At 45.3% G+C, this 17,442-nt stretch overlaps 1 protein-coding gene across 3 annotated transcripts in view; it reads right to left on the bottom strand.

The window, feature by feature from the left end:
- LOC127584357 (phytanoyl-CoA hydroxylase-interacting protein-like) overlaps nt 1-10,320 on the bottom strand; it is a 66,879-nt gene extending 56,559 nt beyond the window's left edge. The window contains exons 1-2 of one of the 3 annotated variants that reach the window (XM_052041081.1): nt 10,015-10,320; nt 6,194-6,291 (exon numbers count right to left, since the gene is read on the bottom strand). In XM_052041081.1, the coding sequence (XP_051897041.1) occupies nt 6,194-6,259 (66 nt within the window). In that variant the 5' untranslated portion in view covers nt 6,260-6,291; nt 10,015-10,320. The remainder of the gene's footprint in view (nt 1-6,193; nt 6,292-10,014) is intronic. The other 2 variants (XM_052041079.1, XM_052041080.1) reach the window with 2 other exon arrangements.
- Between the last annotated feature and the right edge of the window lie 7,122 nt (nt 10,321-17,442).

Here is a 17,442-nt window from a genome sequence, read left to right as displayed (position 1 = left end):
GTTCTTGAACCAACCGGCACAACCCTAATCACTGCAGATTAGCAACACTATGGCCACTTTGATCACTTTGCACTAAAATGGACTTTGTTTTGTTTTGTTCTAATTGTGTTCTTTCTTGCAAAAATTGTGTAATTTATGTTTAATTTATGCTTTTCTTGTGAATGCTGCTTCTATGATGATATGAGCCTGTGATGCTGCTGCAAGTAAGTTTTTCATTGCACCTGTGCACACATGGACTTGTGCAGATGACAATAAACTCGACTCGACTTGATTTGACAAAGTGCCATGTAATAGGCTTATCATCGAGGTTGAAGTCCATGGAATTACAGTGACTGTAGCGGCTCGAAAAGAAAATTGACTAAGTAACAGGAAAAAGAGAATGGTGGTGAGAAGGTGTATTTTGGAGGGTGGGGCAGTGTACAAGGAGTTTTCCAGGAGGCAACTGTAATCTCACCATTTTTCTTAATATATCTTTATGACAAACTTGGCTGTACAGGGAACAATTTGAAAATTTGCAGCTGGCACAAATTCACTGGCATAGTGAGAAGCACGGAGGATAGTAATGGGGTTGGCAGGGTGAAAATAGAACTCCTGCCTCGCAGCTCCTGTGACCTGGGCTCGGTCCTGACCTCCGGTGCTGTCTGCAGGGAGTTTGCACATTCTCCCCGTGACTGTGTGTGTTTCCCCAGCTTCTCTGTTTTCCTCTCATGCACAACACAATGTAGGTTAATTGGCCACTGTAAATTGTCCCTAAAGTGTTAGTGAGTGGTGACATCTGGGGACAGTTGACAGGAATGTAGGGAGAATAAAAATGGGATTAGGGTAAGAGCTTGAGGAGATTTGGTCTGTCACCAAGGACTCTTGCAAATTTCTATAGATGTACGGTGGAGAGCATTCTGACTGGTTGCATCAACAACCTGGTATGGAGGCTCCGATCGCAAGAAACTGCAGAGGGTTGTAGACTCAGCCAGCTCCATCACAGGCACAACCCTCCCCACCATTGAGGACATCTTCAAGAGGCGGTGCCTCAAGAAGGTGGCATCCCTCATTAAGGACCCTCACCACCCGGGACGTGCCCTCTTCTCATTACTGCCATCAGGGAGGAGGTACAGGAGCCTGAAGACCCACACTCAATGTTTTAGGAACGACTTCTTCCCCTCCGCCATCAGATTTCTGAACGGCCCATGAACCCGTGAACACTACCTTGTTATTCTTCTTTTGCACTATTTATTTATTTTTGTAACTTATAGTAATATTTATGTCTTTGCACCGCACTGCTGCTGCAAAACAACAAATTTCACGATATACGTCAGTGATAATAAACCTGAATCTGATTCCGGATTATTGTAAATGGATGTTTGATGGTTGATGTGGACGCAGTGGGCTTCAGGGTCTGTTTCCATGCTGTAAAGACTCCATGACTAATTTCCAAGCAGATGTGGATCAGCTGATGGAAAGGGCAGATTGGGAGATAAAGTGTGTAGCTGAGCTATGTGAAATGTTACATTTTATAAGAAGAGGCAATATAAAATAGCATACACAAATCCAAAAAGGATACAAGAAGAGAAAGATCTATTAGTATATTTTTCTTGAAAGTGGTAGGACTGGTTGAGAAAATGGTTAAGGATATATATGGGATGTTGGGCTTTATAGAGGCATGGAATACAAGATCGAGGAAGTCATGATGAACCTTTATCGCATAGATCTGGGCACCACAGATCTGGAAAGATGTGATGGCCTTAGACGGTGTGCCAAAGATTGCCAAGGATGTGCCAGGAATAGTGAATCTTGGTTTATCTTTTAGTTATGTGGGTAAACTGGAGAAGTTAGGGTTGTTTTCCATGAACAAGGAGGTTGCAAAGGGAACTTAGTGGGATAATTAAAATCTTGAAGGGTATAGACAAAGTGGATAGAGGGAAACTGTTTCCGTTGGTGAAAGGATCAAGAACCAGGGAATATAAAGTGATGAACGGCTGAAGAAGCAAAAAGGACATAAGGACTTTTTTTCCATGGTGAATGTTTGGGATCTGGATGCACTGCCAGGGGCAGTAGTGGAGGCAGACTCAATTACAGCATTCAAAAGGGATAATTATCTGAGGGGAAGGAATTGTGGGGCAATGGGCAGAGAGGAAATGGAAACATTGCTCTTACCTGGAGCTAGTACAGATTCAGAGGGCCAAATGGCCTCATTACTTGCTGTAATCCTTGATTCTGTGATTCAAAAATATTGAGAAGCACAAGGTTGTGAAATTCATTGGAAGAGAGCAAGTTGTTCCTTTGCTCTCAGCCTTGGTGATGTTTCTGTTGGAACCTTCACTGAGGTAAGCAGTGTGTGGGGCCGTGACGTTAACGCTTAGAGACACTGGATGATCATTATTCACTCACCTGGAATCAAAGTGCTCTCCTGCAGCTCATCAGGAAAGGCAAAGGATATAGTCATCTGGCTGTGGCTCCCAGTGTCAGTTCACAGGGTGTGATCATTGCATAGTGGCAATGTTTTAGTCAAGTTGCCTTTTACAAATGTTAAATCTTACACTACTGATTAAACAAACACCCAAGACATCATGTCAATGACTGTGGCGTATGCAGGAATGAGAGCATCTCCTTATCAAGGGCACCTCTTAACGAAGCAATCTTAACAATGGTTTCTTTTTAAAACCCAGCTGTAGCCGATTTCTTTACTAATATTACTGTAAGATCTCATTACAGTAGATACACAGAGTCACAGGAACATGATGCTATAAAATACTAAGTGATTATTTTTGGCCAATTTATGATCTTCATCTTTTGTGGATCCTAAGACCTGCTTCAGGGAGGGTTAATCGTGGATTATGCAGCTGATTGAGGGGGGTCTCACCTAACTGGATAAATACAGCTCCTGGTGCCAAGTCACCATCTGAATTATGGAGTGACACCCTTAAAGGTGAGCTCACTCTGAACCCTTTAGTAAATCACTGCTCTTCTATCGATGAACAGGTTCACACATTTGCCAGTCCCCCAATCGCTGCCAGTCCCATCTTAGCCAAGTACTTCTGCACTTCATAAGAAAAAGGAGGAGTGGTTGTGCATTCAGCTCCTTGAGCCTGCTCTGCTTGTCAATAAGATTGTGGCTGATCTTCTACCTTAGCACCACTATCTTGCCTTTACCTCCTAATATCTTTTGGTTCTCTTAATATCTAAAATATTAATGTTAATATTTTAGTAGCCAAAGTGGGCTGTGAACCTTCCACCCCTCTCTGTTGCAATGTTCTCTGGTTCCAAGCCCAGAACATTCCCACCACAGGCAAAAAGATGTAACTAAGGTGTAACTAAGGTATTAAAACATAGATTCAGAATGTAAAAGTCACAAATGTAAGATGCTTCATATACTACATAGAGAGGAAGATGAATAATAGATCACATTATCCTAACTTGCAGAGTGTTTCATTTACCTCTCATTCCTGTGCTCTCTAAGCTACATCCAATCAGGGAAAGCTGTGATTTTAAAATATCCATCTACGTCTTCCCCTTTCCTATTGCTGTTTATTCCTCGAGTCCTTAAACTCTGCCGGATATTTTTCTCCTTTACTTATGTTCACTTGTGCAGTACGGGTTTGAATTGCCTCCGGCCTTAAGATCTGGAACTCCACCCCTCTCCCCTACCCCTCCAAACCTCACCGTCTCTCCTTCTTCCTGTAAGGATTTCATTAAACTCCTTGAGCAAGTTTCAGTCCTCAGTTCTAATATCTCCTTTGAGGCCGAATGTTAAATTTTGTTTGATGACGTTACTATGAAGCATCTTGGGGTGTTTTAATGCTTAAAGGTGCTATATAAATGCAAGTAGTTTCTCTTTAATCATCCAGCATTTCATTAAAATAGGAACAGAAATTATGTCCTTAACATGGAGTCCCAGTTACTTCTGTGTTCCTGGTCCAATTATATCATCCTGTGTAAATCCACATTATGTGAAGGTTTTAGTTGCCTGTCTCTCCGTGTGCAAGGCTTCAGAAGATTTCCCCTTTAACTATTTTGCTGTTACTTTCCATCCAAGCTTTTGTCTTTGATCAGCCTCTCTATCAATTTCTTGATTTTAGATAGAATCTGGGCTACTTGATTGCAAACGTCTGCTGATGAGTCTCGTGCAGACTTGTGCAAAGCTGCCTGGGCTCATACACCCTGTGTAAACATTATTTAATGTGACAGATTTTCAGAGATATAATCACAGAATTAGCAAACAATGCTCAGTACTCCCTGGAGCCTCACAATTAAAAAGACACGGTAAAATTTAAATCTTTTTGAATTGTTTCTCTAATAATCACCCAAGCCCCAGATATACAGCAACAAACATCTACGAAGCAATTAAATTGACTGTGTTCTCATGGAAACCTTACATGGAAACCGTAGTGGATATTTAATATCAGGCTGAAAACATGTCAAAAGGGAGGGGATATGAAATAAACGTATTTTTTAAATTTCAGTGTACTGTTTAGGGTGTGAATGGGGAGATATTGAAATTCAGAAATGGGGTGTAGTAAATTCTCACTTCAAGCACCCAGCGTGTGATTTGAATTGATAACCAATAAAATAAAATAAAATGGGATTAGTGTAGGATTAGTGTAAACGTATGACACAGGAGACGGCAGATGCTGCAATCTGGAGCAACAACCAATCTGCTGGAGGAACTCAGTGGGTCGAGCAGCGTCTGTGGGAGAAGAGGAATTGTGGACGTTTCGGGTCGAAACCCTGATGCAGTCCTGGTGCAGGGTTTTGATCTGAAGTGTCGACAACTCCTTTCCTACCACAGATGCTGCTCGACCCGCTGAGTTCCTCCAGCAGATTGTTTGCTTCTCTAGTATAAATGCACGATTGATAGTCGGCACGGATTCAGTGAGCTGACAGGCCTGTTTCCATGATGTAGGGCTCTATGACTCTATGAGGAGTGAAGCTGAATTACGATCATGTTGTACAAAATTTTCCAGGGCCTTCTCAGCCAATCCAAGGTTAACAGGGCATGGACTGTGGGATTGTTACAGATTGAATTTATGGCTCCTGGTATTCAACTCTGAATGAATCAGAACCTATAGGCAAATTGCTTGTTCGTTTGTTTTATTGTCATTAGGTGCACCAGGATATCTGCAGTGTGAGTGTGCACAGTGGGTTTATGCTGTGGGGCAGATATTACAGAGGAGAACCTTCTTCTGTCCTTGAACCCACAATCCTGTAATGTGAAATGTCTGAATGAGTGTACGCTGATATTGGCCAAGGCTGAAGAACGTTCCCCGACCCCTGCAGAGATTGTGAGGATCATCGGTGCAAACGTGGCTTCCTTTGCCTTCACAATGAAGACTTTGAATCGCTTCAGACCCCCATCCTCTCCACTGCTGCTGACTTGCACCTCTGCAAAACTGCCTCTCTCCACACCCCCTTCATTCTCTGCTCTATATTCAAACCTCTGGCGTTTTCATTCTCCAACCTCCATTAACCGCAACTAATTAGATATTCATCTCCCTCCAACCTTACCTAATCCCCCACTACTCCATTCCTTCCAACACTGAACTGCAGATTCTCATATTTATCTGCAGATTGCACCCTCACCCCCAGCGACCTCCAGCACTAACTCCCCCATTCAATCTCCTTCAGCCCAATATTTGCCCTCTCCCCACTAACCAACACTGGCTGTCAGTGGTTCCTACCCTCCCTATGGCCAATCATTGCAGGCTAAACCTAGGCCACATTTATTGAGGCACAGTCCTGATGCAGGGTTTCAACCTGAAATGTCCACAGTTCCTTTCCCCACCACAGATGCTGCTCGACCAGTTGAGTTCCTCCAGCAGATTGTTTGTCATTCCATAATCATTGAGGTTTCCTCCCCAAACCTCGTTGTCTCTCTAATTACTCTCCCCCTCCACAAACCCTCCTTGAGATATTCATTTTTGACCAAGACTGGTGGGTGGATGGTGTTGGCTGGAACAGCAGTCAGAAGGACTCCCAGTCCTTCGATAGAGACACTCCTGCACTCGATGGCAGCCAAACACCAGGAGATGCACTGGAGCTTCCTTGTGACAGTAGAGGTAGTGAATGCAACTCTGAGCGTTGACGCAACCAAGCAGCTTCATGCAGGGGTGGGGGAAGGATGGACCAACTGGAGAGTCCCAACTGGTCTCTGTGCCCACATCAATGAGCCAACCTGGTGGAATGAGGATGTTCTACTGACCTGAGAATGTGACTGTGTCTTCCCATTGGGATAGCCTCCATCTGCACGTTCTTGCTTGGGCCACATTGTGAGTGTTGAAATGTGGTGGATGAAACAAGCTTCAGACACAAGGAGAAAAGGAGTACGCCATCAGGCCCCTCAAGTCTGCTCCACTATTCAATATAATCCTGGTTGAATTGCCCCAAGCCTCAACTCCTCTTCTGTGACAGTTCCACCTCGACAACCATCTGGGATGGAGAATTCTAGTGACCACCCACCCTCAGCGAGGAGAAATTCCTGTGCACCTCAGATTTATAGGATCATTATGGTCACTCACTACCTCTTTATTCCTGTCGGTTGTTTAATTCCCACCTTCTGTAAGACCTTGGCATATCATCACATTGGAGGTTCCAGGCTCAGGTCATGCTCGTGTCCCCAGCTGCAATAATATCGAATGGCGGGAGAGGATAGAGGGGCCGAGTGCCCCACTCCTGCTCTGATTTTCTTGCATTCTTATGTAGACCAGCCCTCCAAATGGTCAGGTATAAAACAGAAACTTGTTTATTCTTGGCACGATAAACGCTATTTATGAGTTCCACAACCCACGCTGGCGTTCCCACGGTAACAGAAAAACTGTAACAGCCGGGAGAGAATTCTAGTGCATTGTTAGCCATGAGAATTGAATATGGGGAGGCTGCAGAGTGGCAGCATAGAGGGAAAGGGGGAGGGAGAGGAGGGAGGGAAAGGGAGGGAGATAAAGGGAAGGAGAAAAGGGGAGGAGGGAGGAGGGAGGGGAGGGAAAGGAGGGGGAGGGAGGGAGGTAGGGATAGAGGGAGCAGAGGCAGCAGTTAGTTAGAGAACAGAATCAGGGCTCATACATCAGTTAACACTGACAAACCTCCGATTCAGTAAGGGCCAGAGCGGCAGCGGTGAAGTGACTATCACGTACAGTGCTTCATTCAGCCATTTTATTTTCTGGTCTTATCTGATTGTGGGTAAACTGATGTTCTGTTTGTGTTAAATGTGTCATGGCTCACAACACCGGTGCATACTTCTGTGTAGGAAGTGAAGATAAACCTTACCGTGGTTTGGATGTTAAACAGTTCAACTGTGTGTGTGTGTGTGCGCGCGCGCATTCACATTCCTCCCAAAAAGAAAAGTCCACAGTGAGACGTGGGAAAATGTGGACTACTTTCTATGTCTTAAGGAGTGACTTCTCAATAAAAATTCACCACTGCTTACGATGTACCAGTGTAGTTTTTGGCCACACAAGGGTGCCTGAAGATCAAGTCCTCGAATCTTGTTCAAAACTCATGGTTCTTCAGACAACAGTTATCCCTGGCTCCTGTACCTTTCAGAGATGTGGACCACCTACATCAGACACCTCGAACCCAGCTCTGCAAAATCCTTCAGGAGAGGTGAACCAAACTCAGTGTCCTCCTGCAGACTGTTACACCCACATCAACGCCCTGATTACATTCAGCCAGCTCCAATGGGAAAACCATACAACTGACACCAGTCTCCTGAAATAAGCACTCTACTCCGAGTTAGTCACACCGAGCAGTTTCCAGGAGGACAGAGCAAATGCTTCAAGGATGTTCTCTGAGCGCCCTTGGAAAAATGCAACATCCCCATCAACTCATGGGGATCTCTTGCCCAACAACTCAAAATGGAGAAGGAACATCTGGAATTGGCAGCAATGACCATAGAACCATAGAACCATACAGCACAAAACAGGCCATTCGGCCCACCTTGAGTTTCTTCAGGAGAAAGCAGAGGCCTGGTACAAGCCTCCTAAACAATCCACCCAGCCTGCACCTCCTACCCACCTGTATCTGTGTCTGTGCCCCACCCTCACACTAACGTCACTTAAGAACCTACCAGACTTGAGTGGAAACAAACCACGCCCAACCCTGAAGGACAATATAGCATGAGACTGGTGTGCATTCTTATGTTAGTGAATTTGTGTCCCAGAGTGATGCTTCACTATCAGAGTGTGCTAGTGGGTGTGGGCACACATTCATGTACATGGATTAGTGTGTTGGTGCATGTGTGTCAGTGTGTGTTTATATATCAGGGTCTCAGCACCTGAGTGTGTGGATGTGGATGACTGATAGCGCAGGTAGGTGGTATTCTTGAATCTTGGAGCATTCCTAAAGTCATAGTCATAGAGCAATATAGCATGGAAACAGGCCCTTCAACCCAACTGCTCCCACCTGACTAAATTGCCCATCTAAGCTAGCCCCATTTACCTGAGTTTGGCCCATATCCCACTAACCTTTTCCTATCCATGTACCTGTCTAAGTTCCTTTAAATGCTGTTGATGTACCTGCCTCAACCACATCCTCTGGCAGCTCATTCCATACACTGAGCACCCTCGTGAAGAAGTTGCCCCTCAGGGCTCTATTAAATCTTTCCCATCTAAAACCTACACCGTCTAGCTTTTGGTTCCCTTTCCCTGAGAGAAAGACTGAGTGCATTCACCCTATCTATGCCCCTCGTGATTTTATACACCTCTATAAGGTCACCCCGCACTCTCCTACACTCTAGGGAAAAATGTCCCAGCCTATTCAGCCTCTCCTTATAACTCAAGTCCTCTAGTCCTGGCAACATTCTTGTACAGGTCCATGCTTCTGAACGTAAATTATTCTCTCAGTCACAGAATCCCAAAGGGTCCCGTGGAGCGATAATCTGCTCCTCTTCCATTTAACTGTCCAGATACGTGCCGCAGGGAGCTAGGTGGTTCCCATCATTTTGAGTTGAGTTAGCCCGGGGCAAATTATTCCATAATCGTCAGCCAGCAATCCCAGTACAGGAGTGACCGAGCATGACTTTCTTCATTCCCTATCATAGGGGTTCTGAGGCTGGCCCTGGTGCATATGCTTAGCTGCTAAAACGCTTAAGCATGTTCCCAGCAAAGGTGCCGGTGGTTATACAGTTATGTGAATAGACTGCCAAATGTGGAAGTCCCATTACTGCACGAAGTACCACAGCACTCTCGGGTGGAAGGGTCGCGCTGATATACCCACCGGGCAGACTCTGCCCCTCTGCAAAGTTCCTCAGGGGATAATCTCCGCCCGCTGCGGAGTCTACAGGGACCCGGCTGTGATTGACGCTGGCACTCCAACCGAGGGAGGCTGGCGTTTGAGGATCGGAGAGAGAAAAACATGTCGGGATGGTGCAGAGGGGGAAAGGAAGGCTTTCACTCAGCGAAGTGCGTGGGGGAGTGTTGCTTTCTGCCGATGTGACATTCCCCCACGCAGCTCCACCCACATGCAAGAAGTGCGAAAGTGGCCACAGAAATATTGCTCTAGATTAATAAAATACAGGAGATAAGGATAATCCCAGCCTTCAAAGGTGGCATACCCGCAACGGGATTTAAATTGAAATCAGTCTTGTTGATGAATTTGATTAATTCCAGATAGTCTCCTTGCTCGGATCCCAGCCGGCCGTCCCTGGCTGGTGTCTGAACCCCTGATTCCAGTCACTGGGCGAGGTTCCCCCTTTGCCGGTGTGGATGGAGAGGGCAGCCTCTGTCCATGGTCCTGAAGTAGGACCTAGCCACAGACGCTGCCTCCCGCTTGTTTTTCTTGCTGCATTTACAGGAGCCACCATGTGTGTGTGGATTTGCCCTCCGTGCCATCTGCTCCTCGGTTGTAACACCAGAGTGTGAGAAATGGTCTCTGCCGCCGTGTCAGATAGATTCCTCACACTCCCTCGGCTCCCAAAAAGGCTGGTGGGTGTTAAATTGCATAACAACCCTGGCCAGCGACTCCCCCTCCTAACCTGGAATGAATTCCTCCGTTCAGCCGATGGTAAAGGAAATTCCTCAATGCACCTACCTCAGTCTGCTGCTTCTCAACTCTTCAACGCAGGCGATCAGCAAAACCACGGCGCCTGACGTTCAAGTGTGTTTTTCTCTCGGTTTAATTTGGGAAGGGGCAGGGGGTTGCGGTGACTGAATTCATTCCAACTGCATCTTCTCCCTCCGCCTCAGACACTGGTCTGTTCTCGGAGGACCTGCCTCCCAGCAACAGCTGATCCTACGTCAAATCGCTGCATAATCCACACTCGCGGCGTCTCCGGGGAGACTTGGCCTCACCAGGTACTCAGCCTCATTCAACGGAACATCCCTAGCCTCTGCCTCCCTCTGCACAGGTAGCCTTGGGGAAATGAGCAGAGCCCATTACCAACGTTAACGCTGCTATCACACTGTCCCTTATTACAGGAAGGTGTAACAACAGATTTTATTTCTAAATTGCTGGGCCTTTTGCGATATCCAGATCTCTGCAGTCATTAGTCTGAATGGTAATCATTATAGACAGGTCACTCGAAGCCCTGCTTCAAGGTTGTGTAGGCTGGGGTTCCCCGGCCGAGGAGGACATCTGATAAGAGGTCTTTAGTATTAGGAAGGGATTAGAGTCGTAGAGCTATACAGAGGCCCTTCGGCCCAACTCGTCCACGCCAACCAAGTTGAGAGTTCCATAGAGTGATGTTGGAGGACTGTTTCCACTTGTGGGTGAGTCCCTAGCATAGGACAGGACCACTAACAGACCAAATGAGAGCAGTTAGGAACAGGGACTGGGTATGCTGCACTTGTAGCAGGCCACAACCGGAGCACTGCTTCCAATTCTGGTCACCAGACTTTAGAAAAAGGGGTGTAAAGGTGGTAGAGAGGTTGCAGAAAAGATTTACTGGGAAGGTTCCATCAGTGAGGAACTTCAGCTACAAAGTAAGACAAGGCAGGGTAAGACAAGGTGGGATCCAGTGGGGAGAGGTAAAGACACATCTCTTGATGAAGTGCAAATGTAATTACATTCCCAACCATAAAGGAACATCCTATATAAATCAAAAGTGTTACATAAGGCAACAAACTGTAGGGCCCTTTATGATTTGTTTTTTTTACCAATTCCCCATTCTCCCAAGAAAGCTGATTCCATGTCGAGAACAATTCAGTGGGCACAGACTGGGTTTGACTTCACCTTCCACTGACCATTCTTCCTCGTCTAGTGCAGACATTCACCAGCAAAACCAGATCACATTGCTCTTCATTTCCAAAAGTGTGCCTTCAAACAGTAATTGCCCATAGCTGTGGAGTGGGAGGGAAGGAAGACTTCATCTCTCCAATCCTTCCCTCAGGATGTGAGCACAAATCCAGTGCAGTACTGAGGGAGTGCTGCATTGCCACAGGCATTGTCCTTTGGACAAATGCTTAGATCAAATCCCATGTTCCATGCTCTCCTCAATGTCCTGGCCAATATTTATCCCTCACCCTAAGAGCAGAGTATCTGATTAGCATTAATAATTTTGAGTGATCCACTGCCACAGCTATTAGAGCCACTGCCTCACAGCACCAGAGATCCGGGTCCAATCCCGGCCTCCGGTGCAGTCTATGAGGAGTTTGTAAGTGCGTGGGCTTCCTCTGCGTGCTCGGGTTTCTCCCCATGTCCCAAAGACATGTGGGTTGGTAGGTTAATTGGCTGCTGTAAATTGCCTCTAGTGCGTAGGTGAGTGGAGAATCTGGGGCGAGTTGATGAGAATGTGGGGAGAATAAAAAGAGGGATTAAAGTAGGATTAGTGTAAATGGGTGCTTGATGGTCAGCATGGACTCGGTGAGCTGAAGGGCCTGTTTCTGTGCTTATGTCTTCTATGACCTCCATGACTCTTACTGTGCACAGATTGACTACTTTGCTTTCTACATTCAAAGAGGCTGCAGTTCAAAAGTATTACATTGCAATGATCTGAAATCATGAAAGGGACCCCGGTCTTCCTTTCTTTGTAAAGCCCAGATAAGATAAGATATTAGATATCTTTATTAGTCACATGTACATTGAAACACGCAGTGAAATACATCGTTTTGCGTAGAGTGTTCTGGGGGCAGCCCGCAAGTGTCGCCACGCTTCTGGTGCCAACATAGCATGCCCACAACTTCCTAACCCGTACGCCTTTTGGAATGTGGGAGGAAACCGGAGCACCCGGAGGAAACCCACGCAGACACGGGGAGAACGTACAAACTCCTCACAGACAGTGGCCGGAATTAAACCCAGGTCGCTGGTGCCAAAGTGTTACAATAATCACTACACTACCGTGCCTGCCACCAGAAATATTTAAAAAAACACTCAAAGAATGTTCACCATTATAACCAGTCCGTAGGGGATACTGCTGACTGGCACATTCCAGGCTGCAGGAGTACGTGCTGAGGGACACACTGAAGCTGGGTGCAGCCAATGCAAGGGCTCGGTGGGGAAGGACTACAGTTTAGGGTTCTTCTGCCACTGGAGAGGGAGGGGCGGGGTCAGGCGAGGAAGCCCCTTAAATATTGTAAATATGGGATTGGAGTATCACCCCAGGGAGCCACACGAGTGGCATCGGTGCTGTGTTTTTTTATATAAAAAGGTAACACTAATGATTGATCTGTACAAGAAAGTAAAGGCTTGCACTGTTTTATTATTGTATTATAGTTTGTCTTTTATTATGAATAAAGTTTATTTTGGATAAAAAAAAACAGAGGTCCAGGATAAAAAGGGGATAGATTAGTGAGGGAGGTGTGATAGAGAGAACAAACAGAGGGTCACGCAAAAGCTGTGAAATGCAGATCAGAGCTGTAGCTGAGACCTGAAACCAAAAGGAGAATGCTGGAGATGCCCAGAAGATCAGGTGGTGGCTGTAGAGAGAGAAAACCAGAGGTAATATTACAGTTGGACAACCTTACAGCAGAACTGGCCACTTAGTAAGTTAGCAATAGTTGTTGAATTCATTATTGAGTTCAGAGGACTGCCATATGTCCCTCGAGAAGATGAGATGCTGTTCTTCAAGCCTACATTAGGCTTCATTGAAACAGGGTAATTGGTCATACACAGACAGATTGCATAGACAGTGGAATGGGGAATGAGGTAACAGGCAACTGGAAGCTCAGGGACATTCCTCCAAGTGAGCGCAGGTGCTCTGCAAAGTGGTCACCTAATCTGCATCAGATGGCTCCATGAACAGCAGAACCACCTCAGCAATCCCGGTCTCACCCTATTGGAGATAATCTCTTTGCTCTGTCCACCCCTTCCCCACCCTCTCTGTAACTTAAAACTAACTAGTTATCTCATTTTCCTAGTTCTAATAAAGGATCTTCACTCTCTGTTTCTGTCTCCACAGAAGCTGCCTGACCCGATGTTTCTAGTTTTTTTTCCTTTTTATTACAGAATTCTAGCATCTGAGGTTTCTTTGATTCTTGGGTGCTTAAAATCCTGGAGAGAGTGAATGTGGAGAGGATATTTCCATCAGTAGGAGAGTCTAGGATCTGAGGGCACAGCCTCAGAATAAAGGGACATCCCTTTAAAACTGTGATGGAGGACTTTCTTCAGGTGGTGAGTCTGTGGAATTTGTTGCCATGGAGGGCTGTGGAGGCCAAGTCATTGGGTGTGTTTAAGGCAGAGATTGATAGGTTCTTGATTGGTAAGGGGGTTAAGGGTTACTGAAAGAAGGAGGGAGAATGGGGGGGGGTTGAAAAAAGATCAGCCATGATTGAACGGTGGAGCAGACTCAATGGGCCGAATGGTCTAACTCTGCTCCTGTATCTTTTGGTCTTCATATATCCATTCGTGTTCTGCTACTTACACACTCTGCACCACCATTCATTAATCCCATTACCATACTCTTTCCCACACCTCTATTTTCAGTTAAGCTCTGCTGCTCTCCACCCTTTCCCTAGACGTCTCTTTGGTTCTCTTCTCTCCTCCTGCCTTCTCTTCTCTGCATCTTAAAACTTCTTCCATCTCTAACTTTTCCCAAGTTGGATGAAAGGACATGGACTTGAAACATTAAACCTAATTTTCTCTGTCCCATCCACACGTCCAGCTCCTGTTTTATTTCAGATCTCCAGCTACTGCGGTATTTTATTTTTGAATAGATCTTGGAATCTACCTGACCGGAATTGCTCAGCAATGCATAAGACGTTCAGCACTGGACCATCCTATCAAGGACTGATGACCGCTGGCTGTTGCAGTGACAGGAGTGCTGACAGATCAAATGCGACCCAGTAGCATATAGTCCAACATTCCTGCCCCTGCAATTACAATAGGTTGCTCACTTCCATTGCTCCTCATTTGAAGTATATTATGCTACATTATTATCTTGATGTCCAATTTCCAAGGTTAGCTCTGCTTATTTCCACATTCTGCCTCTATGTTCCTTTCTCATTACCTGAGATTCTACCTCCTAGAACAGATGGTAGTCTCTGCACATTTACATTTCTCTCTTTTCCCCCTATTAATCGAAAATTATGATCTATTTGATATAAATCTCAAGTGAAAGACAACATAGTTGAACGCAATACAGATGCCCAGAAGTTGAAAGGATAGTCAACTATTTAAAGGTTGGAAACGAACTACGGTAGCTACTGGAATAGGGCGCAGCCTACTGTTGGATGAGAGAAGTGCAGGGGAACTATGCTCATGGATTCAGGGGTTGCCTCCAGCCAGGATCATTGGGCAGCAAGTCGGTGGTCTGGCTAAACCTCCTGCTCCCTAATTAGGTTGCCCTCATAACCACATAACCCATAGGTTTCTATATTTAATAAATATATATTATAATAAATATTACAAATTTCTATAGATGTACAGTCGAGAGCATTCTGACTGGTTGCATCACAGCCTGGTATGGAGGTTCCAACAGGCATCTTCAAGAGGTAGGATCTCATGAAGGTGGTATCCATTACTAAGGACCCTCACCATCCGGGACATGCCCTCTTCTCGTGAGAGAGGAGGTACAGGAAAACTTGAAGACCCACACTCAACGATTCAGAAACAGCTTCTTCCCCTCCCCCACCAGAGTTCTGAATGGTCCATGAACATTAACTTGCTACCTCATTATTTCATTTTTTTCACTAGTTATATATTTTTGTAATTTATAGTAATTCTATACCTTTGCACTGTTCTGCTGCTGCAAAACAACAAATTTCATGTCATATAAGACAGTGATAATAAACCTGATTCTGATGACCAGCACATTCAGAATGGCCACACGGAGAACAAGAGGAGAATACTTTCTGCAGTGAATAATAACCCACCCAAAATTCAGCAGTGCAAAGAAAAAATATCAGATGGCTTGAGAAGTAATTTTTATCATAGAATCATTGTTACGGCATAGAAAGAGGCCATTCAGTCTGTGTTGTCTATTCTGGACAAAGATGGACTTTAGATTAATCCCACTCCCCTGCTGTTGTAGATTGTGGCCCTTCAAGTCCTTATCCTCATGCTTTTCAAATACGTTGGAGGTTTCTGTATCCACCGCTCATTGTGACAGTAAGTTCCAGATTCTCACTAATCATTCAGTGAAAACCATTTTCCGCAACACTCTGCTCCTTCTATCAATTAGCTTAAATGTATGCAATTTACTTCTTGTCCTCTCTGTTCAGCCTGTCCAAGACCAACTTAATTTTCTACCCTTGATTAAATGCCCCCTCAGTCTCCTTTATTCCCAAGAAAAGAACCCCAGGGTAGTGTTTCTGTTCAGATGAAGGGTCTTTACCCAAAATGTCAACTGTTGATTTCCCACTGCAGATGCTGCCTGACGTGCTGAGTTTCTCCAGCAGCTCATTTACGCTTTGCTCCAGATTCCAGCATCTGCAGTCTCTTGTGCCTCCTAATCTCTCTGTCCTTGTGTCTCTAATTCTCCAGCCCCAATAGCATTTTTGCAAACCTCCTCTACACCATTCCTCAGCTATCACATCCTTCCTGTTGTGTGGTGTCTAGAACTATGTATTGGTTTATTATTGTCGTCACTTGTACCGAGGTACAGTGAAAAGCTTGTGCTATAATGATTCTTTGATTACTGGAAATCTGATGCTTCTCATTGAACCTTTTCATTGATGGATAACACACTTCTCTACCTACTGACTGCAAGACTCCTTCGTGACATGAGTTTGGGAGGTCTCAGTCCAACTACGACTGGATGGGGGGAGGCCACAGATGTGACTCAGTAATGATGGCAAGATATGAAATGGAAGCAGTGGAGAATTGTGCTATGGCTCAATATAGTTAAATATAATAGATACAGAGAGGGGCAGTGCACTGGACACTACAATGGACTCCAGAAAGCCCCTCCTCTATAGGAAACTCGCACACAAGTTTCATATCTGCCACTCACACCTATATAAGACATTGGTGAGGCTGCACTTGGAGTATTGTGTCCAGTTTTGGCCACCCTGTTACAGGAAAGATATTAGTAAACTAGAAAGAGTGTAGAAGAGATTTACCAGGATGTTGCCTGGTCTTGGGGGCCTGAGTTACAAGGAGAGGTTGTGTAGACTAGGCAATTATACCCTGAAACATAGGAGATTGAGGGGTGACCTGATGGAGGTATATCAGATCATGAGCGGCATAGACAGGATGAAAGCACAGAGTCTTTTTCCCAGGGAGGGGGTGCTAAAAACAAGAGGGCATAGGTTTAAGATCAGTGGCGAGAGATTTAAAAGGGACATCAGGGGCAGCTTCTTCACACAAAGGGTGGTGCGTATTTGGAATGAGCTGCCAGAAATAGTGGTCGAGGTGAGCACATTAGCAACATTTAAAGGCCATCTACATAAGTACATGGATAGGAGGGGTTTAGAGGGCTATGGGCCAAACGTGGGCAGATGGGACTAGCTCGCTGGGCAACACAGTCGGCATGGAAGACTTGGGCTGAAGGGCCTGTTTCCATTCTGTGTGACTCTATGACTCTATCAATAAGATAGAGCAGGTAGCATGGAAAGAGAAAATGAGAAGGACAATGAATAGAAAACAGTTGAAAGGAGTACAAAAAAAAATCCATTGCTACCAACTGTTACCTTTCATTTATCAGGGATGGCTAATGTTTCTGCTGAATGTGGCTCATAGAACATAGAACGTTATAGCACAGTACAGGTCTTCGGCCCACGATATTGTGCCGACATTTTATCCTGCTCCAAGATCTATCTAACCCTTCCCTCCCACATAGACCTCCATTTCTCTATCATTCATGTGTCTTTCTAAGAGTCTCTTAAATGTCCCTAATGTATCTGACCCCACAACCTCTGTCAGCAGTATGTTCCACACACCCACCACTCTCTGTGTAAAAAACTTAGCCCTGACATCCTCATTATATCTTCCTCCAATCACCTTAAAATTATGCCCCCTCATATTAGCCAATGTCGCCCCAGGAAAAAGTCTCTGACTGTCTACCCGATCTATGCCTCTTATCATCTTGTACACCTCTATCGAGTCACCTCTCATCCTCCTTCTCTCCAAAGAGAAAAGCCCTCG

The sequence above is a fragment of the Pristis pectinata genome, chromosome 29 (genome assembly GCF_009764475.1).
Source record: "Pristis pectinata isolate sPriPec2 chromosome 29, sPriPec2.1.pri, whole genome shotgun sequence".
Classification (NCBI taxonomy): Eukaryota; Metazoa; Chordata; class Chondrichthyes; order Rhinopristiformes; family Pristidae; genus Pristis; species Pristis pectinata.
This window is presented reverse-complemented; position numbering and strand designations above follow the sequence as displayed.